The 24828-nt window shown below is 45.1% G+C and overlaps 1 protein-coding gene across 1 annotated transcript in view; it reads left to right on the top strand.

The window, feature by feature from the left end:
• Nucleotides 1-2539: 2539 nt before the first annotated feature.
• The window catches only part of CFAP91 (cilia and flagella associated protein 91), a 63149-nt gene continuing 40860 nt past the window's right edge, over nt 2540-24828 (top strand). The window contains exons 1-10 of the mRNA XM_065417594.1: nt 2540-2657; nt 3521-3597; nt 6811-6968; nt 15059-15142; nt 17404-17460; nt 18504-18685; nt 19215-19392; nt 19886-20043; nt 20309-20491; nt 20619-20761. Of these exons, the coding sequence (XP_065273666.1) occupies nt 2540-2657; nt 3521-3597; nt 6811-6968; nt 15059-15142; nt 17404-17460; nt 18504-18685; nt 19215-19392; nt 19886-20043; nt 20309-20491; nt 20619-20761 (1338 nt within the window). The remainder of the gene's footprint in view (nt 2658-3520; nt 3598-6810; nt 6969-15058; nt 15143-17403; nt 17461-18503; nt 18686-19214; nt 19393-19885; nt 20044-20308; nt 20492-20618; nt 20762-24828) is intronic.

Below are 24828 nucleotides of genomic sequence, written 5' to 3'. Positions count from 1 at the left end.
ATAGCCGAAGGGGACACCGGACCTGCCATTACAGCTGTGTGTGTGTGGGGGGTGGGTTCTGGGGACTAACAGTAGTTACTACCGAACCTGTCGGAGTCAAATTACACTTTTGCAAAATATCTAACCTATCTCTTAGCAACATAAACCACTGTACATACATATGTTCATTCCATTTACCCGTTTGCTGACAAAACAGAAGTAACTGAAGGATCGTGTTATAATTAAGTGATCCCTCCGGTGGCCACCTTTCCTGGTCCTCTAGCTGATATTGAGGCCAGTCTACTGTACAGAATCTTTTTAGTTTACTTTTAATCAACGGATCCGATCCAAACACTTTCCAGTTCACCAGAATGCATTCCAAGGGTGTACACCTTGCCCTGCCTGCCGTACTCTGTCCCTGCCCCGTAGGGAGACACTGGGCGTCCCCAGGTCAAAACAGGTAGACACTGGGCGTCCCCAGGTCAAGACAGATAAAGTCCCCACTGGACTGTTCCTACCTTATCCAAGGGTCCGGTTCTGCACCGTCGCCCTATCCACGGGACCGGTTCCCCACCGTCGCCCGCAGCTGCTTCTCCACTACTCGAGCGCGTTGCACCGTTGTGCCCTCTGGGGTCGACCAAACCACGTCTCCGCCGAGGCCCCCGGTAAAGTTACCAGTGCGCGCTGGGCATCGGTCGTCGCTGCAATCTGTCGACCTCCGAGAGGGGTCCGGGCAAGGCTAAATTTCAGCCTCGAGCCCACCCAGGGACGCCAAAACTGTTGCCAGCACAGGGTGCCCGAGGCAAAGCAACAGCGAAGGTTCGTGGCCCGGTGTGCTTCGCGCCAATAAACACACCAGGTGGAGAAGCAAACAAAGTTTATTTGAGATCTCAAAGCGGTGCAAGGAGACTGGCACGTCTCAAATCAAGCACAGTAACAGAAACAATTTTTTTTCCTTTATACCTTTTGCAGTCAAGCCTCACCCCCCCTTCCCCCGCTACCCCTCCCTTCCTCCCCCTTTACCCCTCCCTTCCCTGGTAACAGTTACTAAGCAAATATCAAGTACATTTAAGCAGTTAAGTCATTCTTGGCAGCTATAAGCCTAGCTTGTTAGTAACTTCTTTAAACCGTTATCTTGTCCTTTTTCCCTTCAGCCAGAAACATGCAGGCCTCATTATTACCGCTTGCTACCAGTAAGGGGGGTTACCACTGATAGCAGGTTGCTTATACATTCCACTTGCACCTGGCTTTTGAGGTTGATTAGAATTTAAACATGGAAGGATAGAGTTTGGTTCACTTAGGCCTAGTGCAGGAAGGCTTCATTGACACTTAGTGGCCTTCCACCCTCCCAAGTTACCTAGGGTGATGCCTAGTGACGTCAACAGGCTGCTGATGCATAGATACCACTTTCTTTCACGCTAATACTGTCTCATTGTTTCCTTATACACCCCTATCTGTATCCGTCTGTTGTCTCATTTTATACTTAGATGTGAGCTCCTTGGGGCAGAGACTGTCTTTTTAGTCTGCTTGTACAGTGCTTAGCACAATGGGGTTCTGGTCCACGACTGGGGCTAATAATGTTAAAAGAACACTATTAAGGTTGCAAAGTCAGGCACCCAATGGCTAGGAAATGCCAGAAGGAAGGTTGCCTGTCCATCCTCATTGAGCCTCGGTCTCAGAAATGATTAAGCCAGGACTGAGGCAGACATCTGACATGTAAAATTTCAGCCCAAGTGGTTAAAGTTTGGCAAAATTATAAGCAACTGAAAAGAGGGTTGTACTGGGAAGTGTTGTACAACCTTAATAATAGGCAGCACTATCAGTCCCAGCTGTAAGCGTGATAGGCTCTTTACATTAGATTAGATCTGTGTGGTGATAGATGAACAGGTGATCTTCAAAGCACTTCACTAATTAATCCTCACAAACACCACCTGAGAATTGAGTAATAACAATGGGTAACAAACCAATGAGGGTAAAACTAACAGATTACATTATAAACTCTTTGGAGTAGGTAGGGGCTGTGTCTATTTCAACACAATGTAAACCACTTTGCAGCACTATAAATTAATAATAATAATAATAAAGTCAATCTTTAATCATATTAAAGTCAATAAAGTAAATAATAATAAAGTTAATAAAGAGCCAGGCGATGCACTTGGATACCTGCCACCCACGGAGCTGGGTCTCAGCCCTACCCCCAATGCTGCAGCAGGCCCATAGCGCTGCACTTGAGGCTGCCCTGTCCTGTTTCGGCTGCTCCCAAGTCCCGCTCTCTTCCTGCGGGGGGGGGGGGAAGGCCCCCAATATAATGTACGTGGGGGGGGGGCAGAACGTGGAGCGGTGCTGGAGTGGACGAGGGAGGGGCACGGTGGTTCAAGAGCTGGGAGGGAGCGGAGGGATGTGGTGGGGGCAGAGTGGGAAGCGCCCGCTGCTTCCCCCCGCTCCACGTGCCCAGAGCGAGCCCCGCCCCCTGCTGCCTAGCCCCGCCCCTCAGGATGGAAGCCCCGCCCGGCCCCGTTGCTATGGGAACGGCACCCAGCGCTCGGGCGCGGCGGTCGGGATGAGCAGCTACGCGGTGATCGGGACGGTGCAGGGCCCGGCGGGCGGCGGGGGCCCGAGCCCCGGGGGCCGGTACCGCTCGCACATGGCCCCCAGCAGAGCCTTCGACTTCCTATACGGTACCGGCGAGCGGCCCCGGAGCCGGCTTGGCCCAGAGACCGAGCGGGGGGCGGTGCCAACCCCGCAAGCCCCGCCCGGGCGGCAGCAGACGGGGCGGGTTAGCGACGGGGCCCCGCAACCCCTGATAGGCCGGGCGGGCTCGCGGGGGTCCGCCCCCTACGCACGCACCTCGCGTGCGGGCTCGCGCAGCCCGGCCCCGGTCGGGTTCGCTGGGGGAGGGGCGGGCTGGGCATGGCCGGCCGCCACCCCACGTCCAGCGCCGCGCGCGGTGGGCTGCAGCATGGCCGGGGCCCGCGTGGTGGGATGCAGCCGGCGGCCGCAGGAGGAGCCGCTGAGACAGCCTGGGACGTGCTGCGGAGCCGTCAGTCGGTGCTGGGAGACTAGGCTGGAAAAGCGGATCTGGAAGAGGAAAGGGAGGCGCCTCCGAGTACGCGGGTGGGGGGAAGAGATGAAATTAAAAGGCTGAAAGCAGCTGTAGAGGAAAAGGCGTGGGCAGAGCATGGACCTGCTGATGTGCAAGGCCATGCCTGGCGCTTCATTCCACAGGGAAGCAGCAAATGCTGCTGCTGCTGCTTCCATTCACGGCCGTAGCCACCGTTTAATGTTTTTAAAGGTTACCAGCAGAGTACTTTTAAAATTATGAGGCTTTAATTTCTCCCCACCAGAGCGTGGTCCACTCCCTACAGCAGCAGCATCGAGGCTGACTTGGGTGGGGCGGTCAGATGTGTAAAAGTGTGCTTGCTCATTTTTATTTCTGTGTCTTGTTTATTCTATGAAGTGGCAAAACTGACTTCTTGTCAAGAGGAGCCCAGCTAATATTCCGTTCACTTTCTTTGAATCTATGTGATTGCTTATATTTCAGATCCCTTGTATGTGTTATCAAGTGAGAAGGACCATGCAAAGGCAAATGTCCAGGCTCATCTCATGTCTGACAAGATGGTAGGTTGTTTCAGCCTGAGACATCTTCAGGAGAGGTTTTTCCCACATTCTTCCCTATATTAAAGGAATATGAATATATATGTAAAAAACTTGATTGCACCTGAGCAATCTTAACTTCTTTAGACCAGCACAAGCTCTGTAAAGAAAGGAAATCATTTATACCTTACACAAGAATAGTTTAATAACTGATGGTCACCACTGTCTTGGGTTGACTTTATACCAGTAGTCTAGAAATAAACAGATCTATGTTCTATTCCTAAACCTCTAAGTCATGTATCAGTGCTTGAGAATGGGACCCCTGGATATCTCTGACAACTGGTCTATGGCTCATTAAGGAAAGTTTTAGACAGAAGAATTGGGTTATTGCGCTGTTTTTTTTAACAGAGCATTTGAACTGTAAGTAGTGTTTCACACAATGCCCCTTACTTATCTTGATAGCTGCAGGTGAGCCATTTAGGCAGAATGCAAAAGAAAAAGGGATGTGATACAACTCCAGTGAATCAAAGTTTGACAAACAAGGAACTTTGGTTTTGTCCTCCTGGGTTTATTCAGACTTTTCCTGAATGAGTAGGTTGGGAGGCATTAAACTCTTGACGCACAGCCCTTCTAAAGCAAGCTGACGCCTTCCATGCAATGGAGCCAATAAAAATGTATTATTCAAAGCCTGTTTCCTGTCTCCTCCCTCCCACTTATCCTAAACGCTGTTTCTCTGAAGTTTTTCGATATCCTCTATGGCTACTTCTACAGTACTAGCTAGCGGTGGGATTCTAGGGTTGCCAATTTTGGTTGGATGGATTCCTGGAGGTTTCATCACATGACATAATCTTTAATTCCTGGAGACTCCAGGACAATCCTGGAGGCAACTCTATGGGATTCCCACCTTGCCTACATGTACTCACAGTACCTCTGGGGGTGGGATTCTCAGCTTCCCTAGATGTACTCACAGTAGCTCAATGAGACCTAGTGCAAGTAAAAATAGGTACCAGTGGCAGCACGGCTAAGCCATGCCGAATATGTACCTATGGAGTTCAGCTGGGTTTGTACTCAACCCAGCTAAGCTGTGCTGCTGCCCATGCTACCGTGACTGTGCTAATATTTATATTCATGCTAGCTCTAATTGATCTAGTGTGTGTATGCCCCCATTACTGTAGTATCTGAGAGTCACGTAATCTTTATTTATCCCCACAAAACCCTAATGAGGCAGGGAAGTACTAGTATCCCCATTTTACAGATGGGTGGCTAAGGCACACAGAGAGTAATGTGACTTGCGCAAGGTCACAGTTGTGTTTTCACTCAGACTTTGTCTACACTAGCACTTTTGTCAGCAAAACTTTTGTCAGGCAGTGATGTGAAAAAACCAAACCCTGACCAACGTAAGTTTCACTGACAAAAGTGCCAACATAGCTACTGCCGCTTGTTGGGGGTGGTTTAGTTAAGCTGGTGGGAGAGCTCTCTCCTGCTGGCATAGAGTGGCTATATGGGAGACCTTACAGTGGTGGCGCAGCTGCAGTGGTACAGTTGTGCTGGTGTAATGTATGTAGTGTAGACATTGCCTCAATCCCTGTAGGTCAAGGGTGTAAATGGCATGATGAGAATCTACCAGTTACACCGAGTTGTTGACCCTGTTGGACTCTGCTGTCACTATGGTTTCTGGTGTGGCTTCCGTACAGGTAGCAAAGAGCATAGAAATACCCACAAACCTTTCTCTCACTCCTAGCTCTGAGTGCATTTTTTGTTTAAAATGTCTGATGATGCACCCTTCTGATATTGGTTAGTCTCAGAAACACCAGATTTCTTGTATATTGGCTGCTACATGTCCAGCCTATGTATGGGGTATTCCCTCTTGTCTGAAAACCCCAGGATCCAAATTTAGGCCCAAAGTGCATCACTTATTTGAAAATCTCCCCTTCGTGTCAAAATCCCTGTTTAGCCAAATTCCATGTTCCACCATCCTATTTATTTTTTCCTTTTGATTTGTTTAAAATGTGCTTATCCACAGCTCTGACTATCTGAATAAGCTGCTGCCTGGTATATAATACAAAACAAGATGGTTTTGAATTCTGCGGCTATAATGTCATCTGATGGGATGAGGGTGGTTGTGATAACTTTATGACAGCATTTCCCAAACTTTGAAAGTTGAGTCCTCCTTCAGGAAAATGAAACAAATGGTGCCACTGTTCAACCTTGCCACCTTTTGTTAAAGGCTTAGTCATAATGAGCCATCATATAGAGTAGATTGTATAGATCTTCATAGTATGACACTTCCTTTCCTTTCTTACATACTTTGATGAATAGTAAAATACAGCTGCTCCCCGGGTTACGCAAGACCTGACTTAACGCAAATTTGCACTTACGGAAAATGTTCCATAAACCAGAAATAGGATTTTCGAGTTGCGGAAATTTTTGCGTAACGTACGGGTATATGTTTCCGACTTATGCAAAATTCGAGTTACACAAGGCTTTCCGGAACGGAACGATTGCGTAAGTCAGGGGGCGTCTGTAGCACAATGTTGACATTTAGCATATGTCTGTACTGCGGTTGAGAAGTGTGATTCCCAGCATGGGTAACTATAGAGACTTGTGCTATCTCTGCTTGAGCTAGCATGCTGAAAATAGCAGTGTGGATGTTGCAACACAGGCAGCAGCTCGGGCTATTCTCCTGAGCTCAGACTCCAGTGGTCAGGTGGGCTTGGACTCTGGCAGCTAGCCAGGCCAACGGGGTCTGTTTGCCTGCACTGGAAATCACACCTCCCAGCTGCAATGTAGGCATACCCTTGCAGTACGTTAATTGGGCTTCTGAGTTAGCACCCACTGAAATAAATGGGGCAATTCATATCTTAAAGCTAATTTCAGGCTTTCTGCCAACTTAGACAAATGTAGCTGCATCAGTTATACTTCGGCCACATTTTCAAGGAGTTCTTTGCAGCTACATAGGTTGATACTTAGCCTCTCCATGCCCCTGCCTTTTAGTCCTGTATGTTCCTCATTCTGGGAAGCACTCTCTTACTGATTGATGTCATTAGAGCTTGCCGTCACCTGTACCACCCAGATTTATAGCTCTGTAATTCACAGTAACTTGTTTAATCTCTATATATTTCTCATGCCTTGTTTACATATAGACTCAAAAACACTAGTTGAAGCGATGATCTCTTTAGTTTTCATGGAATTTCTAAATAACAACTGCCATTTCTCTTGTCTACGTATTAAAATTAGAAAAAGATGCCGATTTTTAAAACCATGTTTAGCAGCCTGATCCATTATCCCTGGTACAATCTGCGTTTGGAGGAAAGAAATCCTGTGCCTCCATTTATTGACCGAAGGTGGAGAGGCAGGGCCCAGCAGCGCCTAGAGGTTCTTCAGCAGCTTGCTAGGTAAGTGTCCTACCATTGGACTATATTTAAAAAAAATACATATTTATTTAAAGCTCTTGTTTTCAATGTGAGCTGTGAAAACTTCAGTGATCCAGGCTGGACCTACTTAAGTGATAGTCTTTCTCCTTTGTCCGTCCCACGCTGAAGCTGACTGGATTGTCCTTGCTATGCATCCCAAGGTTTCATTTGGACTGGACTAGGGCAGGGCCTTCTTAGTGCAGGAGACCTGTTTGAGGAACTCTCTCCTGGAATATGTCCATTAGGATCCCAATTCAGCAAAGTACTTCAGCATGTGTTTAAGTGCTTTAGTGAATCAAGGGCTGGAGTCCCTCTGTATCTGTATTCAAGATTCTGTGTGAGGCCTTCCTATTTAGGTCAGCATCTGACCATTTACCTTCCCCTTTTCAGAAGCCCCATCTTGTTTGGTCTTTTTTCCTTAGCCTGCCTTATTTGTTTTGACTAGAGTTGCTGATTACCTGGTCCATTTGGACTAGAGTTGTTTAAATATGTTTTTGTTATTTTTTTCCCTTGTGCGAATCTGGGACACTGTACAACAGGTGCTATATCAGTTAACAAAATAACACAATATTATTTTGAATAACATGTTGCATATAAACTTACTTCCCAAACCACTTCAAAGAATTAAGGTACAGAGGAAGAGGGAGCTGAGGATAGAGACGTTGTTCCAGTCAGACAATATGAACTGCAGAAGAAAGAGATTCTGCACCAGCTCACATGGAGGGATAGAAAAGAGAATAGTGCTAGGCATGCAGAAAGAGTAGGGAAAGGAACACAAGGTTTGAAAAGTACAGTAGGCTGTGTCATGTCCATGGAGGGGTTTAAAATCAAAGAGAGCAATTTTGAATTGGATCCTGAAATGAATCAAGAGCCAATGGAGTGATGTGAGGAGATACTTGAGCTTGTCAGAAAACGGGCAGCACTATCGGAAGAGCTGGGACTCAGAGAGGCTATTTGGAAGGGCTAGACAGTAGTCAGACAAGGAGGGATGTTGGCCTGGATGAAGACTTCACAGGGGTTTTTTTTAAGCATACAAGAACTAATTCTTTACTCTATCAAGTTTTTATGTTATACTTTCAAGTTTTAAATATCACTGCTGTGCTCTTTTCCTCTCAGCTTATTTTGATCAGAAGTTGAAGCTTGCCAGATTCAGATTAGAAATAAGATGTACATTTTTAACAGTGGGGATAATTAACGATTGGAACAACTTACCAAGGCCCATGGTGCAGTCTCCATCACTGGCTGGCAACTTTTAAATCAAGATTAGATGTTTTTCTAAAATATATATGCTAGTTTAAACAGGAATTAATTTGGGGGAACTCCTATACCCTGTGTTATACAGGAGATCAGACTAGATCATCACAGTGGTGCCTTCCAATCTTATCATCTTTGTACCAGCATGAAAGTAGCAGGTGACAGCAGCACTGGCTGTTCTCAAATTTACTTCTTGCGCTAACCGTATCAACAAGCTGCCTCTAGACTCTGACCTGGTTTTGTGATGTATCTCCTTATGGTTGAAAGTGATTGAGCTTTAAAGTATAATTAACAATAGTGAAACAGTGACTATCAGAGTGACATGCAGGTTTCCATACCTATTCTTGTTTAGTGATTCCCAAAGTATATCTCCTCATTTTACAAACTAAAAGGTGATTTTTTTTCTAACTTTGAGCACCTCAAACTGCACCCAGGACTTGAAAATCTAACTGGGCTTTTTCTGCCTCTTACACTTCCATTAGTAGTAATTTTGCAACAGGAAGTTAATTGACAGTAGAACTGCTTGAAATTTGTTGGAATTTGAACAGATTTTTTTAAATAAAACATTAAAGAAATTAATTAATGAAAAATGTCCATGTCAGCTGTAGTTGATAGTGTTGCTGATGCAAGAGACAGAATGTAACCCAGATTGCTCGCCAGTAGCTGTGTTGGTTTTGCAGGGCTAACAGGAGTAAATGCTTGTTTGTGTCAGTAAAGTCAGCAGATGTAACTCAAGGATACACAAGGAGCAGATCTGTGGAGTAAGAAGGGGCTATTTGCCCAGTCCCTATTATGGCTATAACTGTACTATAATGAGATGAGTAGCTTATGCTAATACAGTTAGATCATGAAAATAAGTGCCCACGTGTGCTGAATGAAATAAGAATTCATCTGAATGGAGAAGCACTCTGACGTGTGGAGACAATGCCAGTAGCAAAAGCCATCAGCTCAATTAACTGATTTGAACTGTAAGCAAAATTTTGCAATTAAAGGTTTGTCAGAGCCAAGAAAGCATTTCCGGTTCAGGTACTAGCATCTTGACCCAAATATTATTTTGTTGCAATACATTGGGGCAGGTGCTGGGAAAGGATGATTTAAAACAACCTCTGCAATGTATTGTACACCAGAGAAGGTTGATGAAGCCTCATTCTGTCCAGTGTTTGTGGTAGTGGTTGGCTAAACTGTGGGTCTCTGAGTTCCAGAATGGAACTCTTGAGCCTGTGATGTGAGGTTCTTGGACTCAGCAGATCACAGCAGGCAGTGCTCTGTTCAATCCAAATAGTCAAACCACATTTCCTACTGGTGTCTATGGGTATGTCTACACTACGGGATTAATCCGAATTTATATAATTCGAATTTGGGAAACAGATTGTATAAATTTGATTGTATGCGGCCACACTAAGCACATTAATTCGGCGGTGTGCGTCCATGTACCGGGGCTAGCGTCGATTTCTGGAGCGTTGCACTGTGGGTAGCTATCCCATAGCTATCCCATAGTTCCCGCAGTCTCCTCCGCCCATTGGAATTCTGGGTTGAGATCCCAATGTCTGATGGGGCCAAAAACATTGTCGCGGGTGGTTCTGGGTATATCCTCCCCCCTCTCCAGGAAGCAACGGCAGACAACCGTTTCGCGCCTTTTTCCTGGGTGAACAGTGCAGACGCCATACCACGGCAAGCATGGAGCCCGCTCAGCTCAAGACAGCAGTCATGAACATTGTAAATACCTCGCGCCTTATCGTGCAGTTTATGCTGAACAAGAACCTGGAAAACCAGGCGGCGAGGAGCAGGCTACAGCAGCGCGGCGACGAGAGTAATGAGGATATAGACATGGAATTCTATCGAACCGCGGGACCCGGTGCTTTGGAGATCATGCTGTTAATGGGGCAGGTTATAGGCATGGAACGCCGATTCTGGGCCCGGGAAACAAGCACAGACTGGTGGGACCGCATAGTGTTGCAGGTGTGGGACGATTCCCAGTGGCTGCGGAACTTTCGCATGCGTAAGGGCACTTTCATGGAACTTTGTGACTTGCTTTCCCCTGCCCTGAAGCACCAGAATACCAAGATGAGAGCAGCCCTCACAGTTGAGAAGCGAGTGGCAATAGCCCTGTGGAAGCTTGCAATGCCAGACAGCTACCGGTCAGTCGGGAATCAATTTGGAGTGGGCAAATCTACTGTGGGGGCTGCTGTGATGCAAGTAGCCAAAGCAATCACTGAGGTGCTGCTACAAAAGCTAGTGACTCTGGGAGATGTGCAGGTCATAGTGGATGGCTTTGCTGCAATGGGATTCCCTAACTGTGGTGGGGCGATAGATGGAACCCACATCCCTATCTTGGCACCAGAGCACCAGGGTACCCAGTACATAAACCGCAAGGGGTACTTTTCAATGGTGCTGCAAGCACTTGTGGATCACAAGGGACGTTTCACCAACATCAACGCGGGCTGGCCGGGAAGGGTTCATGATGCTCGCGTCTTCAGGAACACTACTCTGTTTAAAGGGCTGCAGCAAGGGACTTACTTCCCGGACCAGAAAATGACCGTTGGGGATGTTGAAATGCCAATAGTTATTCTTGGAGACCCAGCCTACCCCTTAATGCCATGGCTCATGAAGCCATACACAGGCAGCCTGGACAGGAGTCAGGAGCTGTTTAACTACAGGCTGAGCAAGTGCAGAATGGTGGTAGAATGTGCATTTGGCCGTTTAAAAGGTCGCTGGCAATCGCTACTGACTCACTCTGACCTCAGCCAAAGAAATCTCCCCATTGTTATTTCTGCTTGCTGTGTGCTCCACAATCTCTGTGAAAGTAAGGGGGAGACCTTTATGGCAGGGTGGGAGGCTTAGGCAAATCGCCTGGCTGCTGATTACGCGCAGCCAGACACCAGGGCGATTAGAAGAGCACACCAGGAAGCGCTGTGCATCAGAGAAGCTTTGAAAACCAGTTTCATGACTGGCCAGGCTACAGTGTGAAATTTCTGTTTGTTTCTCCCTTCATGAAAACCAGCCCCCTTTATTGACTCATTCATTCTCTGTAAGCAACCCACCCTCCCCGTTCCCCCAGCTTTCTTTCAAAGGAAATAAAGTCGCTATCGTTTAAAAATCATGTATTCTTTATTAAGTGATTATAAACATAGGGAGAGAACCAAGAAGGTAATCTGGGTGAGGTTTGGGAGGAGGATAGGAGGGAAGTAAAAGGCCACTGAACAAATTCAATATAATGACAGCCTTTTGGTTGGGCTGTCCACTGGGGTGGAGTGGGAGGGTGCACGGAGCCTTCCCCCCCCGCGTTCTTACACGTCTGGGTGAGGGGGATATGGAACATGGTGAGGGGGGAGGGAGGTTATACAGCGGCTGCAGCGGCACTCTGTCATCCTGCTGCCGTTCCTGAAGCTCCACCAGACGCCGGAGCATGTCCGTTTGCTCATGCAGCAGCCCCAGCGTTGCAGCCTGCCACCTCTCATCTCGAGCGTCCCTCAAGACCACGTTCACTGGCATCTTTCCTAAATTTAGATACAGTGTCCTTCCACTCATTCAAATGAGCTCTTTCATTGCGGGTGGATTCCATTATTTCTGTGAACATGTCGTCTCGCGTCCTCTTTCTACGCCGCCTTATCTGAGATAGCCTTCAGGACGGAGGAGGGAGGTTTGAAAAATTTGCAGCTGCTGGAGGGAGGGTTGAAAAAAGGAGAGAAGTTTTTAAAATGATACATTTTACAGAACAATGCTTATACTCTTTCATGGTGAAAAACACTATTCACATTACATAGCACATGTGATTTCAGTACAAGGTCGCATTTTCCATCTTAATATTGAGTGCCTGTGGCTTTGGTGTTAGAGATCACAGACGCAGGTCCGGGCAACAGAATTCAGCTTGTAGGCAGCCATGGTAAGCCATTGTCTTTCGGCTTCTGCGCCCTCCTTTCCCACATACCAAGCAAAGCCTGTTGACTGCTGCGGTTTTCCTGTTAACCTTCAGCAGCAGAAAACAAACTAACCCCCCCCCCCATCCAATTCTCTGGGATGATCGCTTTATCCCTCCCCCCACCGCGTGGCAGGTATCAGGGAAGATCCCTGCAGAAACCAAACTAACCCCCCCGCCATGAATTCCCTGGGATGATCAATGTACCCCTCCCCCGACCGCGTGGCTGGTAACAGGGAAGATCCCTGCTAGCCAAACGCGAAAAGCTCAGGGCCAATTCGCTCCCCTGTGCTTGGCTAACTGCAGGGAAGGATTTCTTTTCAGCCACAGGCAAACAGCCCAGTAGGAACGGCCACCTCTGTCCCCTTAATTAAGTTCCCGTATTTCAACCAGGTTACCATGAGCGATATCACTCTCCTGAGGATTACACAGCAAGATAAAGAACGGATGTTGCTTGAATGCCAGCAAACACCTGGACCATACGCTGCCAGGCTTTGTCAGGCAATGATACCAGATTACTTGCTGCAAGCATGGCGTGGTCAAGTGTCCTACCATGGAGGACGGAATAAGGCTGCACTGCCCAGAAACCTTGTGGCAAGGCTTTTGGAGTACCTCCAGGAGAGCTTCATGGAGATGTCCCTGGAGGATTTCCGCTCCATCCCCAGACACGTTAACAGACTTTTCCAGTAGCTGTACTGGCCGCGAATGCATCCCAAGTCCTCAGGGCAAATTAATCATTAAAAAACGCTTGCTTTTAAACCATGTTTTATATTTTAAAAGGTAAACTCACCTGAGGTCCCTTCCATGGGGTCAGGGTCTTGGCTACTGGCTTGGGAGGCTTGGGAGGGTACTTCAGTCAGGCTGAGAAAAAGATCCTGGCTGTTGGGGAGAACGGAGTGCTGGGTGCTCTCTGCAAGCTCGTCCTCCTCCTCCTCCTCCTCCTCTTCCCCATCCGCAGAATCCTCAGGTGTAGCTGATGAGACTATCCCCGACCCGGAATCCACGGTCACAGGTGGGGTAGTGGAGGCGGCCCCCCCTAGAATTGCATGCAGCTCGGCGTAGAAGCGGCATGTCCGCGGCTCTGACCCGGAGCGACCGTTTGCCTCCTTTGTTTTTTGATAGGCTTGTCTGAGCTCCTTGACTTTCACGCGGCACTGATCTGAGTCCCTATTGTGGCCTCTCTCCATCATGCCCTTGGAGATTTTTTCAAAAGTTTTGGCATTTCGTCTTTTCGAACGAAGTTCTGCTAGCACTGAATCCTCTCCCCATATAGCGATCAGATCCAGTACCTCCCGTACGGTCCATGCTGGTGCTCTTTTTCGATTATCAGCCTGCATGGTTACCTGTGCTGATGAGCTGAGCTATCTGTGGTCACCTGTGCTCTCCACGCTGGGCAAACAGGAAATGAAATTCAAATTTTCCTGGGGCTTTTCCTGTCTACCTGGCCAGTGCATGCGAGTTCAGATTGCTGTCCAGAGCGGTCACAATGGTGCACTCTGGGACAGCTCCCGGAGGCCAATACCATCGAATTGCGGCCACACTAACCCTAATTCGAAATGACAAAATCGATTTTGGCGCTACTCCACTCGTCGGGGTGGAGTACAGAAATCGATTTTAAGAGCCCTTTATTTCGAAATAAATGGCTCCGTTGTGTGGACGGGTGCAGGGTTAATTCGATTTAACGCTGCTAAATCCGAATTAAAGTCATAGTGTAGACCAGGCCTAAGTCTCTGTAAGCCACACCTCTGGATTTAAAATTAGGACAACAACAAACTGCTCCATTTTATATAAATTAGTTTCAGGCTTCTGGTAAGTTGCCAAAGATGGTCTTAAAAAGGGCAAAGTGTGACTTTTTGAACTTGTGGAATGAATTACCCAGGGTTCTTAGCTGGTGCTGTGGCATGAGGTTTTTCAGGGAACTCTATTTCCTTTCTGTAACCTCTTTCATTCATAGACTCATAGACTTTAAGGTCAGAAGGGACCATTATGATCATCTAGTCTGACCTCCCACATGATGCAGGCCACAAAAGCTGACCCACCCACTCCTGGAATAATTCTTTCCCTTGACTCAGCTGTTGAAGTCCCCAGACTCACCTCCCGAGCTCTCTAAATAATGTACAACCCCCAAGAAGACATGGACAGGAAATTATAGACCGTCTGTTGCCCTACTTCAAGCTCAGTGTTGGGTTCTCCAGGATGGGAAATTGGGGGGGGGGGGGGGGGAAGGAGTATTGGCTGTTTTTACAAAGGCTCTATTCCAGCCAGTACACTCCTTAAGCCATCCACAAGGTCAGCCTAATTCTTCTTTACTGTTGGAGAATGCAGAATGAAAATTTTAGAGCCAGCCTGTCATTTCCAGGTTCAATCAAAATCTGTTTAGCCATTTTTAGTTAGACAGGACAGGGTGACTCTTCCCCTTCATTTGCTGCATCCCCTCCCTTGTATTTTGTACCATACAAATATATTCAGATTCTTTTGCACGCCCACACATACAAATAAAAGTAACAGAATTTTACAAATTCAGATTTTCCAGGTGGTTAATCTTCTTTGAGCAATAGTCTCCAGGCCCGAATTTTATTTTAACAGAAGTAATAAATGACTGATTTTTATATATTCACAGTGCAAAATTTCCATTAAGTTTAGAGCTGCAGTGTTTTGTGAGAGACTATAGAGTAATGTAAATGCATAATCTCAATCTTACTTATGCAGGTATGGGTGTTTGCTGCTACTTCATTATAGAGTTTGAGGTGTGTATGTTTTGATGATGCAGCTGTGGAAGTCCAGAGTGAAATAATACTTTTTTAACTATACTTCAATATTTATCTTTAAAAAAAATCAGAACTGTTCTGAACATACTCTCTGAAAATATTTTGATCTGTTTTTATCTTTTTCGGCTTTTTAGATCTCAACCTTCTCTTCAGATTCCTCAAATTGTGTATGAAGATCCTGAAATTAATGGAAGGAACCGCTACAAGTATTTTGAACGGTAAGGAATGAATTAACGACTACCAGATATGGAATAGGCCAAATTCCAATCTCAGTCACTCTGCCTCTGACACTGGTGTAACTCCAGTGACATCAGTGGAGCTGCTCTGGAACACTGGTGCCATTGAGATTAGAATCTAGCCCATTGTATGACTGAGCACTGAAAAAATGTGAAATACTTAACTTGTGTATGCAAGTGCAACAGCCAGGCTGTGCTTAGCGGTTGCTCACGCATAGCCTTTGGCATTAGACCCAGTCATACCAAGAGAGAGATGCAGCTGACCCAGCTATTGTGGTTTTTCAGTCTCTTGGAAATATAAAAGAGGGATTTTTAACTTCAGTTTTGCTACCACTGAAACAAGCAGAGGGAACTACAATTTAACTTTTCATCAGAAGAATGACTCCTCTTTCAGAACCGCACCTCCCCTAGAATTACACTGCAGCCCTGGTGTTGGTCTCAAGAGTTAGTATAGGACTTGAAACAACTGCTAAATGCCATGATACAAAAGTTTCCAATTTGGCACATATTCATTGCTGATGTGTGCAGGCTCAACTGCCTTTACTTCAGGGGACTTGTGTTATGCTATTAATGAACTTAGCCCCTTTTAAATCCAGTTTTCCAAAATTTCTCACATTTTGCTAGTCTGGTAAAAATGAATCAAAGATGTTTAGAGTTATTTTAGCAAAAGGAAGACAGACTGGCTTGTTCACTGCCACAATTTTAACTTAAACTTTAAAAAGCCTCTTAAAGAGGCTATTAGGAAAGCTTGGTAATGAAACTAGGTTAATATTAGTCTCCTCTGACATGGAAATTCCTAGTGTATGTTTCTAAGCAGGAATTATTAATTAATATTATAGAATATCAGGGTTGGAAGGGACCTCAGGAGCATCTAGTCCAGGCTGCTGCTCAAAGCAGGACCAATCCCCCCACAGATTTTTGCCCCAGATCCCTAAATGGCCCCCTCAAGGATTAAACTCACAACCCTGGGTTTAGCAGGCCAATGCTCAAACCATTGAGCTATCCCTCCCCCCCGTAATAATAATTATAATACTTAGGACTTCAAGCACATTTCACATTAAAACTATCTTACTGCACTGAAGGAAACAATCATATTAGATAAACTTAAAATATGGTTGACCTTTAAAGCTGATTTATGTCATAGGATTCCACTTCCGGATTCCCACAGGGTTTAAAGAAACCCAAACATACGTACAATGCCAAGAATACACTCAATAGTAACCTTATTCTGGTAACTCTCTTGCTGTTCAACCCCAACTTGAATTACAACATGATTTTAGCAGCTGCTATCTTGAGAGCTTCTAGCACTCAAAATTTTTCTGCCACTTTAATTCTTTGGCAGATAAAATTCAAAGCTGTTTTTAAGTATTAGTTGTTAATGCTAAAAAATTCTGAGACAATGGCTGCTAAACTAGGCCAGTAAACTCTTCAAGCACTAATCTGGGGTAGTGGGACAACATGGCCTGATAGGTGTTCTCAAGTTCTAATTTCTGGGATAATATCTTTTTGTAGGGCGGGGGGGAAGAGCTAGAAAGGTCAGAGTGAGCTAGAGAGGTGAGACTTGTATGAACAACACTGAACATCACAATAAACCAGTGCATAACTTTATAAATAGTGAATGTGAATTGGACTATGTCATCACACACCCCTCATATTATGTGAAGGTTTTCAAGGCAAGTGTTTTTTTGGTGGGGAGAAAAATATATAGTAATGGACAAGGGGAGAACTTTGTAGTGGGACAGTATAGTAATAGACCCACATCTGAGCCAACCAGTCTTAGTATTGTCTCTCTCAGTCCTAACTAATATATATATATAATATGAACTAAGCCATTAACAATGTTGGTCCTGATTCTCCTCTTCTCACCCCAGTGTAAATCAGTGGTGACTCCCTTTAAATTAATGGTGTTGGGCCAGTGTGGGAAGTTGTGTAAATGAAAAGCAAAGTGGGCTCTTTGAATGAGGAAGAATTTTTCCAGTTGAATAGAACAACAATTCTCACATGTTGGTTAAGAAGTAATGAGAGAGTATCTATAAGAGATTAAAGAACTCCTAACTAGTGTGTGTCCTTAAACGTGCAGAAACAGATCCTCAGCTGTTGTAAATCAGCGCTGAAGTCAGTGGAGCTACACTGTTTTACATCATCTGAGGTTCTGGTCCACAGTTTTGCTAAGCTGTAATATTGTGTTATTGTGCATCTTACTCTCATGGCTGTTGTCTTAAACATGTTTTCTCTCTTTGCAGACCTTTCATCCCCTTTCATAAGCCATTTCCACTAAATGTTGCTTATGCAGTGGCAAAGTAAGTGGTGAGGTTTAGAAAAACAGTTACAACAGGTCAATCTTTAGCCACAAATGACTACAGGGGACTAGTATTTTTAATAGTGAAGCAATAGTGAGAACTCATTTAAAGTTCAGAAAGAATCTGTCCACCAGTATGAAATCCCAGGAAGAGCAAGTTAGGGCCAGATGCCTACATCTTAGTTCAGACAATGCTTGGGATATGTAAGCAGCACCACACGGTGCAAGAAACAGAGAGCCAAATGTCTGAGTCTTAGAGGAGAGGAAATGTCTGATATAGCCACACTTTGAGATGTTTGTTACTGATTTTGTCAAATGGTTTTGCACTACTGTTTATTTGCATACAACATCCTTATAGTAGGATATCCTTGGTATTCCTGGGCGGGGGGGGGGGGGAAGGAAGGGACGACAATACACCAAATTCAGACTTGACATAAACGAGTACAGCTCCCAGTGAAGTCACTGGAATTGTGCTTACTTATGGAGGAATTGAATTATTTCCTGTTTGTGTTGAAATGGCACAGGCATAAGTTAAAATACAGCAATCCTGCTTTATCTTGTATTCTTCTGTTAATTGTTTTTGAAGCTACACCCCTTTCCAATAGATTTATTTTGCGCACCCACTGAATGCCAGCTCAATGCAAGTTGTTACACCAGACATGAAACTTACATCATTGTTTATCTCACTGTTGAATTTGGCCCAAATACTTCCATCAAGTTGCAGCTACTTACATCAGGCTACATTTGGCCCTTAATCCTTAAATACAATTCTGTAATATACATATGTGTTAGATACTTGCATGTAACAGTTTAAGCTTCTTGATGCAGAAGGTTCATGGTTCACGTAGGGAGGGATTTTCAGAAGTGTTCAGCAAAGGCCTAACTGCTCTCACTGAAGTCAACTCCATTGATTTCAGTGGGAGCAGAGTTAAGCTAAAGCTGAGCACTTTTGAAAATCAGATCTGTAATGAATATTATCTCAAGTTTTAAAACATTAATGTGACAGCATATACAAAAATGTTCTGGCTCATGTTTGTTTTTTAGAACAGAGCCATATGTTTACCCCTCCATCACCAGTGACAGATCACGCTCTCCCACATTACGAACTCTGGGTACACAGACGGATTACCGGGATGGCGAAGCTCAGACTGACCCGTATTCCCCAGAATATGTAGTACCTCTGGGTTCAATCCCTGAACTGCTGACACTTGCCACTCTCACTTGGGGTGAGTTGGAAGAACCAGAAACATTTCTTTACAATAATAGTGCTCTCTTCCCTTTAGAATGGCAGAATTGCTGTTTCTCTCTATCAGATGTCAGTTCTCTCAGCTTTGACATTACCTTGCTGTGTTTCATTGGGATATATCAGTTTATCTAGCTTTAAAATGGGTGTAATAAAAATATTTACCTACATAACAGGCGAATTGTGAGGCATTTTGTAAGATGTTTTGAGATCATTTAGTTAAATGGCAGTAGATATTGTAAGTGTGGATCTCTTTATACCCAGGAGCAGGAGGAATGACAACCCCCTTTTTAATGTTACCATAACCATGGTAACTGCAGGCTATTCACATTTTTAAAACTCACTGAGCTAGTTGCCTCAGATTTGTTAACTTCCATCTTTCAAGTGTTCTGTCTCTATTTACTGTAGGGTTTTCTACTGTGCTCATCACTATAATAGCTTTATATGTTACTCATGGATATTGCCCCGCTCCACAGTCTTTCTAAAGAACTACTGCTTCTTGTCCCTGTAAGGGCGAGGTCTTCCAGCAGGACAAGCTGAGGTGGAGATGATTGAACGTGCCCGGGAGAAACGTGCCTGGGAAGCAACTCTACCACCACTTAGTGATCTCTCACAAACTGAGAAGCGGAGGAAGATGATGGATGACATGGAGAGAAAGGAGTGGGCCTTTAGAGAACAGGAAATAGAAAAGTAGGTGCAAATTGTACGCAGTGTTGCTCTTTCAGTTATAAGGAACCTAAGTGGAGTTTGAAATCAAATAGGTCAGGGGATTGGCAGTAGGATGCATGGACTTTTATCTCTAGGTTGCCTATTCATTAGTGACTGAAGGTCATCATTTTTTGTAATTTGAGTCCAGTTCCTCAATTCATCCGAAAAACCACCACCACAAATGGCACTCTCGTTGGTGTATTCAGAATAGATGAAATTCTGAATGGGCATGGAGGAACCACACTGAAATTGAAGTACTGATTTTTGGGGAGTTTTTTGGTGAAAGAGGCTATTACCCAATATCTTGCACCAGGGATAAACTCACTTTTAAAAATGAAAAGACTAAAATGTTATATTTGCAGTCTGGCTGTATTTTACGGATAGGTCACTAGGTAAGTTGTGTTTAAATATAGCAGTGCGGTTTGGGAGTTCTGTGTGCACCTCCATTTATACCTTGCCTTTTTTTCTCTTGAAGATTGCAAGATGTTCGACTAGAAGTTTTAAATAAGCTTTTGAGGAGACGAGAGGAGGATCAGAATGAGGTGGATGTCAATCGCTTGGACACCCACTGGTTTAACCGTCAGCAAGACAAAGAAGAGAGAGTGAGAAAAATTAAACACGAACATATAAAAGGTAATTTGGAGGATAAGGAAAATAGTATAAGGGGGACTTAGTTTCCATACCAAACTATCTCTCTCCACTCCATTTTTACAAGGCTGCAGCTGTGTAATCAAGATGAAGGCATCCACAGACCACACTGTAGAACTCCTTGGGCCATATTGGTCTGTCGGCCACACTTCGTACTAGAGTTATGACAGCCTGACTGAATTTCTTAGGATATGACTCTTTCAGAACTGTACGTGTCAGGGAATGTCTCATGGTTGCAATTCCTTTTCAGCAATGAGAAAGCTGATAGCTAAAGGGAAGAATGTGGAGGGGAAATTGGAGAGACGAGATGTCATCAGGGACTATACTAATTATGCATCACAGCCCTATGGACCTCTGTCCAGAATTGGTTACTTTCCGGACAACCATTCTGAACGTTATGTAGTAAAAAACCACTTTCTTAACACCTATCAGGGTAAGGCAGCTTGGAAAATCTTAAATTATATGTTATTGACTAAAAATATTAGCATAAGCCTGTACAACAATTCAAATATCTCTCTCTTCTTCCGCCCTGTCCCATACTCCCACTCCACCTTTTCTAGGATTGCTTGAACTGGAGGCATCTCTCCCAGACTCTGTCACTCAGCCCCGGACCAAACCTCCGAAACCCAAGACCACCACCACTAAAGAAGGGTTTATTAAGCGGACTGCTAGGCTAGATATGGAGCTGGCACAGGTTCACCAGGTATGGTGCTGCAGCCAAGAGCAAGCAAATTCTTTCTAGATTTGAGGTGCACCTCACATGGAAATGCTATTGGGAAGGCACATCTGTCAACTATCTCCAAATTCACTTCCTAAATTCCCCTCTTAATGCTTTTATAAAGACAGAAATAAGGCCATCTTCAGGGAGAGAACATATCAAACATTAATAACTAGTGGGTTGTCATTTGGCATGATGAGTACTGTTCTGAACTCAACTAGTCTCCCTTTTTCTATCTCTTCCACATTTTCCCTCTTCTGTGCCTACCCTGTGCTAGTTTGGTGGAAGGAGTAGCTTTCTCTCTTTCCCATCCCCAGTCATTCACGGTCGTCCATTTTTCCTCCTTCTCTTTGTTTCTTCGGCCCTATGAAAATGTGATGGGATTGTGAAATCTGATGTAAATCAGCAATTCTCCTCCTCCCCATGCTTGCCTTCCTTTCCCCCATCCCTTTAAAATATTTTAAAAATACAACAAACCTATTGGTTAAAATGTCAAATTATTATTATTTAAATAAACCAAAGCAGGATCAGAAGTTTCAAAATTCTGCACATCTGAAGTAAAGTGGGTCAATTGTCCCAACTTATCCAAATTGGATTAGAACAGTGGAAGCAGATCACTGCAGTTACCTAGCAACTTAAATAAGTATTGTCTGATTTTCTGAATACATAAAATGCACATGCCGTCACTACAACTGTGCAAGCAAATCCGTTGTCCACACATGAAAATGACCAGTGTCTAAGCAAATACCCTATCTGCAAATGCAGTCACAGTATTTACAGTTGAAATTAGGTGAACTGTAAGGCATGCATCTTGTGTTGCAATTACGGACTTGTGTTTTTGAAAATCAGGCCTATTGGATAAAGTATTCCTAAAGTAAATATTATTTATTATACACCCAGTTTTGTCAGTTTTATTAGATTTATCTTCAAATCCAGTTGATAAGAAATAATTAGTCATGCATAGTGTGTGTGTATATAATTTTTTTTCTTGTTTTAGTGTAGCACAATAATATATTTAATACAGGCAGTAACTTTCTGTTAATAGAACTGAAATCTTGCATTGAAATAACTACCATACTACCTCAAATTCAGTCATCTAATCTTATGAAAGACAGTGTTGGATTTGGTCGCTGCTTGGAGGGAAAATTTTCAAGGAAAAAACTTCAGATGTGTAGGAAGTGCTAAGGAGCTGTCTTTATGGAGTCAGTACTGAACCTAATGCCCCCTATGGTTGTAGACTGTATGCCAGGGGTGGGCAAACTTTTTGGCCTGAGGGCCACATCTGGGTATAGAAATTGTATGGTGGACCATGAATGCTCACGAAATTAACACTTCAGAGATATTCAAATAAACTTTAATAAAGATTAATTTTAGTGGAAATAAACATAAAACCGTACTTACTATTATAAATATACCATCATAACAATGTATTACAACAATGAAACCAAACTTACCCCCTTTCCACGCCCTTTCTCTCTAGCCTGGATTTGTTGGGCGTCAGCTTCCAGTCATTGGAATTAATTGAGATTCACCAGCCCCCTGCTCTCAGAAATCTCCTTCCACGTAGGTCCCAGCAGCCCACAACTTTGAAAACTGTCACTGAGCACTCCCTGGCCAACTACTCTTTGTTTTATCCTCAACAATGGAAAATTAACACTACTAAAACAGCACAGGCACCTAAGCAAACAAGTAGCAGGTACATGGGCTTTGCACGTTCCAGGCTTTGATGGCGCGTGAGGCACGTTCGGGTTGTGCAGCCGGAGTAATATGCACAGGGTTGGCTTTAGGAAGTGTGGGGCCCGATTCGAAGACGTGGGGCTTGTACTCACCGGGCGGCGCTCCGAATCTTCGGCGGCACTTCGGCGGCAGGTCCTTCACTCGCTCCGGGTCTTCGACAGCACTGAAGGACTCGCCGCCGAAGACCCAGAGCGAGTGAAGGACCCGCCGCCGAAGTGCCGCCGAAGACTCGGAGCGCCGCCCGGTGAGTACAAGCCCCACGTCTTCGAATCGGGCCCCACACTTCCTAAAGGAAGTAAAAGGTGAGTAAAAATTAAAAAGGGATTCTCGGCCAGGGCTCGCAGGGCCCCTGCCACTGGGCGCGGGGCCCTCTTAAGCGGGGGGCCCGATTCGGGGGAATCAGCCTAAAGCCGGCCCTGAACATGCGTGCCCTCATGCCCGTCACACAAGCCCCCGACCTCAGCCAGAGCGGGGCAAGCCCCTGATCCCGCTTCCCAGACGGAGCAGGACAAGCCCCCAACCTGCTTCCCAGCCGGAGTGCTGAGGGCCAGATTAAAAGGTCTGACAGGCCGGATGCAGCCCGCGGGCCATAGTTGCCCACCCCTGCTCTATGCTATTGGAGGTGTCATGTGTCTTCTGCATAAAACCAAGGTCCTGACCACCTGTGGTCATGATCAGATGGCAAGATACTCCTGGCATTCTTCCAAGAGTTAGAGATGCTCATGGTTTTCTGGCTAAATTTCAGCAATTACATTGTCTGTCTGTGTAAAGGACTTCTCATGGTTTTGACAGACTATAGTGAAGATTCCCAAACTATAGTCATGGATTACAAGTGCTCCCCAGAGTTGGCTGGTCAGTAATGATGGCTCTTGTCCTTGGTGTCAGCTGAGAAAAATAGATGGAGAAGGGGAGACTTAATTCAGAGTGAAAATAGAGACAGTGGGCCAGATTCTTACCTGGTATAAATCAGCGTAGCTCTAGTGACTTCAATGGAGCTGCACTGATTTACACCAGCTGTGGATCTGGTCTGCTGTGATGGATTTTTCAAAAAGGGGAAAACATCTATTTATTGCATTAAAAACACCTAAAATACACATTCTTTTTTCTGAGGAAATCTGCATATCTATTACAATGGGTCGTACTCCTACCTGTGGTTACTTGGAGGCAGAGCCAGACCTGTCAATCAAGGCAGGATGGGGATGGCCACACCCCTGAAGACCCTGCTAGTCAGCTTGAACTGGCTCCATCAACCGCAGAGAGGCTTAACAAGTTCTTCTGCTCCAAAGAACAAGAAAATAAAACAATCAGAAAGGGATTCTTTTTATCTTAATAGTCAGCTTATTGGATTCTAAGCATCGTTGGGCTGTTATGTAGCTTTGGGGGGCTCTGCAGCAAGATTGCTGGAAACTCCTTTCTGATACTGAGGTAGCTGGCTGCAGCAGCTTCTAGTGTAGCATGTCTGGGCAGGCTGTTCTGTCAGGAACACCTCACAGGCAGCCAGAGAGAGAAGTTGGCAGAAAAGGGTGCAAAAATGCCTGGACTAACATAACCCTACTTGCTGTGGGTTGACCAAGCCCTACCGCTTTCTTACTGTCTTCCACACAGCCAGCCCTGGAGGGATGATAGAGAGAGCAACCCAGACATGAAGAAAACAGGCAGTAAAAGGCCTCTTGGCTTACCACTTATTTCTGACTGTTTCCCCTGCTTTCTTTAGCAAGGTGTGAGTCAGCCCTTTTAGAGCTATTTCTGCCTTTCTGTAGGATTCAGTGAATCAACATGGCTGTGCCATGTGAAAGCTTCCCCTGCCCTTTCCTCAGGAAGGGGTTTAGAGAGGGGCTATAAAGTTCAAGGAAACCACTTAGGGATCATCTTAAGAGTGATCTTTTCAAGTGTTACCCTTACTTCTCTAGCACAGCAGCAGTACAGTTCTCCCTTCAGATCCCCTCTTTAGTGGTAGTCTCCACTCCTTCTGTCCTACAAATAATGGGGGAGGGAACCTTGTAAAATCAGAATATGCTCAGTGGTTGGGCCCTGAGAGGCTAATTAATCTTGTTTTCCCCCCTATAAATCTGAGAAACAGTGAAGGAAAGGCTAAAGGCATCAGTTAAGAAGCTGCAGATTCTGAGCACAGGAGTCATTCCTTTACAAAGGAAATTTCTTAGGCTCGATTTTCCCAGTAAAAGATGAGCAAGCCATTCAAGGACTCCCTGTTCCTCCATCTCTTCCATTTCTAGTTTGCCACAATACAAATTTTCCCATGGTAAAGGCTCTAAAGGGACAAAAAAGGGGCCAGGAAATTCAGAGGAAACTCATTT

The sequence above is a fragment of the Emys orbicularis genome, chromosome 1 (assembly GCF_028017835.1).
Source record: "Emys orbicularis isolate rEmyOrb1 chromosome 1, rEmyOrb1.hap1, whole genome shotgun sequence".
Taxonomy (NCBI): Eukaryota; Metazoa; Chordata; order Testudines; family Emydidae; genus Emys; species Emys orbicularis.
The sequence above is the reverse complement of the archived record's forward strand: the minus strand, read 5'-3'. Positions and strand labels throughout refer to the sequence as shown.